The sequence below is a fragment of the Mus caroli genome, chromosome 18 (assembly GCF_900094665.2).
Source record: "Mus caroli chromosome 18, CAROLI_EIJ_v1.1, whole genome shotgun sequence".
Taxonomy (NCBI): Eukaryota; Metazoa; Chordata; class Mammalia; order Rodentia; family Muridae; genus Mus; species Mus caroli.
The window spans coordinates 17,225,388-17,233,280 of NC_034587.1; the positions used below are offsets into that span (position 1 = coordinate 17,225,388).

The window sequence follows — 7,893 nt, forward strand, 5'->3', positions numbered from 1 at the left end:
CACTTTGTAGACCAGGCTGGCCTCGAACTCAGAAATCCTCCTGCCTCTGCCTCCCGAGTGCTGGGATTAAAGGCGTGCGCCACCACGCCCGGCTATGGATATTTTCAATGTTAGTGATGAGGGGCTATCTTCTTCCTTTTTTTGAAGTTATTTTTATCAGATATTTTCTTTATTTAGAGGGGCTGTCTTCTACAGTGTAGAATATTGAGTATCTTTTAAGTTTGTGTGTATATTCCAAGTCAATAGCATACTCTTCCCAGTTAGGACAACCAAGATTCTGTAGACAATGACAACATCTGCTGAGATATAGATTCTTTAGTTGGGAAGTATCAACTAAATGAAAACTCCTTCTGTGATAAATGAAGGTTCAATCCTTAGCACCAAATGGAGTAGGCGTGGTTACATTTCCCTGTAATCTTAGCACCGAGGAGGCACACGCTGGGGGGTCGGATGTTCGAGGTTATCCTTGGCTATTGATTTAAGGTCAGCTTGACCCACAAAATATACTCTGAGGCTTAATATTTCAGAAAACACACACTTAAAAAAGTTTGTACATAATTTTATGTGTATATGTGTGTGTGCCTGAATGTATGTACATACAGCACATGGGGGGGGGGGAAGCCCTTGGGTTACAAGAGATGACAGGTCTCCTGGAACTGGAGATAGAGTTGTGAACCACCATGTGGGTGCTGAGAACTGAATCCAGGATCTCTGCAAGAACATCCAGTACTTTTAACCAATGAACCATCTCTCCAGCCAGAAAATAACACATCTTGAATTTTTGTTGTTATTTTGTTTTGTTTTTGAAACAGAATCTTAACAAGCTGCCCCATGAGTCAGATATCGACTGCCTCCTGAGACCTGAGAACAAGGATTAATGATATATGCAATATACCATTATATCTGAATAAAATAATAGTTTTTAAAGAGAACATCTTTTTATTTGGTAATGATGCCCAAGTTTGAGTAAAATTATTTAAAAATTACCATGGCAAAAAAATATAGCAGGGCAGTGGTGGTGCACGCCTTTAATCCATCCCAGCACTCCGGAGGCAGAGGCAGGCGGATTTCTGAGTTTGAGGCCAGCCTGGTCTACAAAGTGAGTTCCAAGACACCCACGGCAATACAGAGAAACCCTGTCTTGAAAAAATAAAAAACAGAAAACAAAACAACAACAAAAAAATGTATATCATAGCCAGGTTTGGTGGCCCGTGTCTCTAATCCTAGCACCTGAGAGGCTAAAGCAGAAAGTGTTTAGAACTAAAGGAGCTAAAGCAGCTTCTCATGAGCCCTGACCTCACACTGGACATAGCTTGACCTCCATCACCTGCTGGGAGCACCAGCACCCACCTACCATGTCAGGCCTCCTTTTCTCATTTGCTTTTGTTTTTGAGACAGGGTCTCTCTACATAGTCCTGACTGTCCTGGAACTCACAGTGTAGACAGGATGGTTTTGAACTCATGGAGCTCAGCCTCTGGAGTGCTGGAATTAGAGTGTATATCACCAAGCTCAGCTTCCTGCCAATCCCCCATCCCTCCCCACCCCACCACTCTTTATAGAGAGCCTCACTTTACTGTCTAGGTTAACCTTAAACTTGCTATTTAACCCACATTGGCCTCAAACATGCCAGCTGTTTCTCTTCACTCTCCTTTTCTCTGGGCAGAGTTTTGGAATAGAGAGCCCAGGGGAAGCAGTTCTGGGAGAAGCTGTGCTTACCTCACGTTCCTTCAGTCACACTATTTCTGTACCAGACTTGTTTTCTCTGCTGTGCAGAATGTTGACCTTCAAAGGATGGTTTTGCAAAAGAGACAGTTTATTGTCATGATGGCCAAGCATGTGGAGTTCTAGGGACCGACCTGCCTCCCTAAGGTTTAGGGACATGTGGGGAACAAGGAAACAGCAAGCTAGGTGGCATAAGGCCCCAGGAAAGGTGATTGCAATCAAGGTCAATGAAGTAGGCTGTTTAACTGTTGGCTCAATTAAGCAGAAAATGTGGGATTGAGGGTCCTCTCAGCAGGCTTGATGTCAAAAGATCCTACATCTGTGGGAACCCAAGAGAAAACTGGTGTTTTCAGCTGGGTTGAGACAGACAAAGGTCAAAGATTCTGAAAAGCAGTTCACCTGCTGAGAGATGACCCATGGGGTGAAGTGCTTTGATGCAAGCTATGGACCTAAATTCAATCCCAGAACCATGCAAAGGTGAAAGGAGAGAGCCAGCTCTATAAAGTTGAGCTACATGTACAAAGTAGCACCCACCCCAACCATTTCATTTACACACAAAACAGCAACCAACAAAATAACCCGCTACAAGTATGTTATGGTTTGTATATGCTCAGCCCAAGGGGCACTATTAGACTCTGATGTAGTAGATGTGGCCTTGTTGGAGTAGGTGTGTCACTGTGGGTATAGGCTTTAAGTACTTCATCCTAGCTGCCTTGACTGCTTGTGGACGTTGTACATCGTGGTGCGCACTAGGCTCCGCACCACGATGTACAACGTCCACAAGCAGTAGATGCCTGGAAGCCAGTATTAAGCTAGCAGCCTTCAGATGAAGATGTAGAACTCTCAGCTCCTCCTGTACCTTGCCTGCCTGGATGCCACCATGCTTCCACCTTGATAATAATGGACTGAATCTCTGATCCTATAAGCCAGCTCCAATTAAATGTTGTCCTTTATAAGACTTGCATTGGCTATGGTGTCTGATCACAGCAGTAAAACTCCAACTAAGACTATATGTTTGATTTTACTAAAAAACTAAAACAGGCTCAGCAGTTAAGAGAACTAACTGCTCTTCCAGAGGTCTTGACTTCAATTCCCAGCAACCACATGGTGGCTCACAACCATCTGTAACAGGATCAAATGTCCTCTTCTGGTGTGCTTTTAGACAATGACAGTGTACTCAAACATAAAATAAAAAAGTTAATTAAAAACAACAACAAGGCTGGTGAGATGGCTCAGTGGGTAAGAGCACCGGACTGCTCTTCCAAAGGTCCAGAGTTCAAATCCCAGCAACCACATGGTGGCTCACAACCATCCGCAACGAGATCTGGCGCCCTCTTCTGGAGTGTCTGAAGACAGCTACAGTGTACTTACATATAATAAATAAATCTTTAAAAACAAAAAACAAACAAACAAACAAACAAAAACAAAAACAAAACAGAATAAAAAACAATTCAGGGAACTGATCTTTGTTATTCTGAAGGTTAACATAATTGTCAATTTGACAGGTTCTAGTCCCCTAGGAGACAAACCTGAGCCTAATCTGGGATAGTTTCTAGACTAGGTTGAGGTAGGAAGACTCACCTGAAATGTGGGTGGTACCAATCCATGGTAATGGTCCTAGACTGAAGAGAAGGAGAAAGTAAGTGGAGAGCAGCATTCGTTCACCTGCTCCTGGCTGCAGATGGAGTGGGAATGGCTGCCTCCTGTTCCTGCCACCATGCTAGACTGCCCTCTCAAACCGTGAGCCAAGATAATCCCTTGGGGGGGGGGGAGGAACGACAGAGAGACAGAGACAGAGAGACAATGGGAGAACATGTGTAGAGGTTAGAAGACAACTTTTGGGAGTCAGTTCTTTCCTTCCACCAAGTGGGTTCCAGGCATCCAACATAGGTAAGTCATCAGGTTTGGTGACAAGTGCCTTTACTCACTGGGCCATCCCCTGGTCCTGCTTGATGTACTTCAAGACTACCTCATTTTGTCCCTTTGAAAAATATTTTAAAGATTATTATTTTTATCCTATGTATATAGATGTTTTGTATAATATGTATTATGTGTATAATATGTGCACTGTGTATGTGCTTGGTGGCCCTGGAGGCCAGAAGAGGGTGCTGGAAACACAACCTGGAACCTCTGCAAGAACAGCAAGTGTTCTCCATCACTGAACTGGGTCCCCAGCACCTGAAACATTTTAAATTACATAGTTAATATATATTACATATATAATATAAATTCCCTCTTTAAAGTGGTTTCAAGGCCAGGCGTGGTGGCGCATGCCTTTAATCCCAGCACTCGGGAGGCAGAGGCAGGCGGATTTCTGAGTTCGAGGCCATCCTGGTCTACAAAGTGAGTTCCAGGACAGCCAGAGCTATACAGAGAAACCCTGTCTCGAAAAACTCAAAAAAAAAAAAAAAAAAAAAAGTGGTTTTAAGCCAGGATGTAAATAGGCCTGTGGTGGTTTGAAAGAAAATGGACACCTCCCCCAGACTCTTAGAGAATGATAGGAGGTGTGCCCTTGTTAGAGAAAGTAGTTGAACTGGTGAGATGGCTCAGTGTGTAAGAGCACTGACTGCTCTTCTGAAGGTCCTGAGTTCAAATCCCAACAACCACATGGTGGCTCACAGCCACCTGTAATGAGATCTGATGCCCTCTTCTGGTGTGTCTGAAGACACCCACAGTGTTTTTATTTATAATAATAAATAAATCTTTGGGCCGGAGCGAGCAGGGACTGAGCAAGTGGGGTTGACTGGAGCGAGCAGAGGTCCTAAATTCAATTCCCAACAACCAGATGAAGGCTCACAACTATCTGTACAGCTCCAGTGTGTACTCATATACATAAAATAAATAAATCTTAAAAAAAAAAAAAAAACAAGACAAGAAAGTGGTCACTGAGGGTGGGCCTTGAGGCCTCAGACGCTCAACCCATACTGCCTTTACATTCTCTGCTAGTAGACCCAGATGTAGAACTTGAAGCACCTTCTCCAGCCCCATGTGTGCCTGCACTCTGACATGCTTCCCACCATGACAATAATGGGCTGAACCTCGCAACCAAAGAGCCAGCCCCAATTAAAGAAAGAAAGAAGGGCACACCTTTAATCCCAGCACTTGGAAAGCAGAGGCAGGCAGATTTCTGAGTTCGAGGCCAGCCTGGTCTACAGCCAGGGCTACACAGAGAAACCCTGTCTCAAAACAAACAAACAAACAAACAAACAAACAGTTAATAAAGTAATACAGCTCATAGGAACAGAAACAGAATCGTTCCCAGTGGTTGGAAGGAAGAAATGGGGAATTATTGTTTAATGGGGATAGAATTTCATTCAGTTCACCAATATGAAAAAGTTCTAAAACCCGTTGTACAAACAAGGTATGGAGTTGATACTTCAATACTTACATTTGAAAGGTGTACTTTTAAGTACACTTAAAAAAAAAAGATTTTTTATGTTCAGTGTTCTGCCTGAATATATTCCTGCACGCCAGAAGAGGGCACCAGAGCAGTCAGTGCTCCCAACCTTGGAGCCCTCACCTCTCCGCCCTCTAATTTAAGTATACTTTTAAAAGTATTCTTCTATACTGTACATTTAAATGTTGTACCTTTACTTTTATTTACTTCCTTTGATACTATACATTCAAAAGTTTAATTAAAACCCAAATTCGGGGGTGGTTTCAGTGGTTAAGGCACTGGCTGCTCCAGGTTGAATTTCCAGCACCCATCTGGCAGTCCTCTTCTGGCTTTTGCAAGCAGTGCGTGTACATGGTACACAGACATACAGACTGGCAAAAATACTCAGAGAAATTAAATCATTAAAATATTTGTATTGGATTTCCTCACAAGCATTTTGCCTGCATGTATGTATGTATTGTACCAGGTCCATGCTGTTGTCCACTGAGGTCAGGAGGAGGAGTCAGAGACCCTGGACTAGTAGCTGTTACAAGTCCTCTTTATAAGTGCAGAGTCATCTCTCTAGTCCCCACCCCCCCCCCACCATCCCCCATAGATCTAGATGTGTTCGTGTGAGTGTGAGATTTCGTGGAGGCTGGAGATTGGTTTTCACCAACCATTTTCCACCATATTTTTTATTTTTGAGGCAAGGTTCTCACTGTGTGGCTCTGGCTAGCCTGGAACTTGCTATTTACACTAGGCTGGCCTCAAACTCAAAGAGTTCAAATGGCTTCAAATTCACAGAGATCCTGCCTCCTGGGTGCTGGGATTAAGGAATGTGCCACAACTGCCCAGTAACACTTGGCTTTTTAAAAAAACAACCAAAATGGATTCCAGGGACTCAAAATCAGTTCTTCTTGCTTGTCATCTCTTTAGCTTATAATAAATTACATTAGTGTTATTTCTCAGCATGCATGCACACATGCACACGCACACATACTACACTTTAAGCCCAGTATCAATATACATATATATGGTGTGTGTATTTGAGTTTGGTAAATTATAGTTGGCAGTGAAATTTGGGAGAAAAGAGATATCATACTGGCAATGATCCTGAAGTTTCAAAAATAAATCATTTAAAGGTGGGGTCTTGGGAAAGACTGGGAGGAGAGGAAAGAGGGGAAACTGCAGCCAGGATGTAAAATTAAGATTAAACAAACAATACACTGAGAAACTCCTTGTTGTTTTCCCCTCGATTTCTGATTAGATTTCCGATAAAGCTCAAAGCACACAACCACATTTGAATTTACACCTTTCCTATGAGGTTGTTCTCTGACTCCTAATTGGTACCATCTGAATCTTAATCCTATTTTTAAGAGAGGGTCTTGGGGCTGGTGAGATGGCTCAGTGGGTAAGAGCACCCAACTGCTCTTCCGAAGGTCCAGAGTTCAAATCCCAGCAAACACATGGTGGCTCGAAACCATCCATAATGAGATCTGACGCCCTCTTCTGGTGTGTCTGAAGACAGCGACAGTGTACTTACATATAATAAATAAATAAATCTAAAAAAAAAAAAAAAGAGAGAGAGGGTCTTATTATATAGCTTTCGCTAGCCTGAAACTCACTTTGTAGACCAGGCTAGCCTGGATTCACAGAGAGCCTCTTACCTTGGCTTGGGATATAAGTTGTGAATCGCCATGATTGCCCCTTTATTTTTAATGTTTGTTTTTCAATGGGGATGGAACCCAGGACCTTGCCCAAGTTAGACAAGCTTTCTACCACTCAGCTACATCTCTAGCCTCCCCACCCATTTTAGCTTAATTACTTTTCAGAGTCTATCTTCAATGTAGTCATATTTTCAGGAAGTCAGCGGATGACTCCAACACTTCAACATATGGAGAAGGGCACAATAGCCTATAGCAATCATAGTTAAAGGATCTTTATTTTGTTGTAATGAGGATTAGCTATGAGGCTCCCTGTACATGTTCATTCACTGCCCATTCAAGTGCTCTTATCACTGAGTTATACACATAAGTGGTGGGATGTCTTGTTACATTACCCATGTTGGCCTTGAACTCCTGGGGTCTAGTGATCCTTCTGCTCCATTTTCTCAGACAGTGCGGACTGTATAAGTGTGTGGCATTGGACGTGGGTTAAAGTCTCTCTTTAAATTTTTTTCTAGATAGAGTTTCATGTAATCCAGACAGGCTGATATCGAGTTGGCAATATAGGAGAGGAAGAAGATAACCCTGACCTTCTGACCCTCCTACTTTCTCCTCTTCAGTACAGAATTCAAGGGTATACCTCCACACAGTGTTTTTGTTTTTATTAAAGATTTATTTATTGCTATATGTAAGTACACTGTAGCTGTCTTCAGACACACCAGACAGAAGAGGGTGTCAGACCTCATTACAGGTGGTTGTGAGCCACCATGTGGTTGCTGGGGTTTGAACTCAGGACCTTTAGAAGAGCAGTCAGTGCTCTTAACCACTGAGCCATCTCTCCAGCCCCTACACATAGTTATTTTTATGGTGCTGGAGTTTGAACCCAGGGCATCAATCAGCACACCACCAACTTAACCCCCATCCTCTTTCTTTCTTTTTCTTTCTTTCTTTCTTTCTTTCTTTCTTTCTTTCTTTCTTTCTTTCTTTCTTTCTTTCTCTCTCTCTCTTTCTTTTCTCTCTCTCTCTCTCTCTCTCTCTCTCTCTCTCTCTCTCTCTTTCTTTCTTTCTTTCTTCTTTTTCAGTTTTCAAGACAGGGTTTCTCTGTATAGCTCTGGCTGTCCTGGAACTCA

At 42.8% G+C, this 7,893-nt stretch overlaps 1 protein-coding gene across 1 annotated transcript in view; it reads left to right on the forward strand.

Moving 5' to 3' along the window:
* Rnf125 (ring finger protein 125) overlaps positions 1-953 on the forward strand; it is a 46,633-nt gene extending 45,680 nt beyond the window's left edge. Inside the window, exon 6 of the mRNA XM_029471959.1 lies at positions 813-953. Within this exon, the coding sequence (XP_029327819.1) occupies positions 813-878 (66 nt within the window). The 3' untranslated portion in view covers positions 879-953. The remainder of the gene's footprint in view (positions 1-812) is intronic.
* The last annotated feature ends 6,940 nt before the right edge of the window (positions 954-7,893 follow it).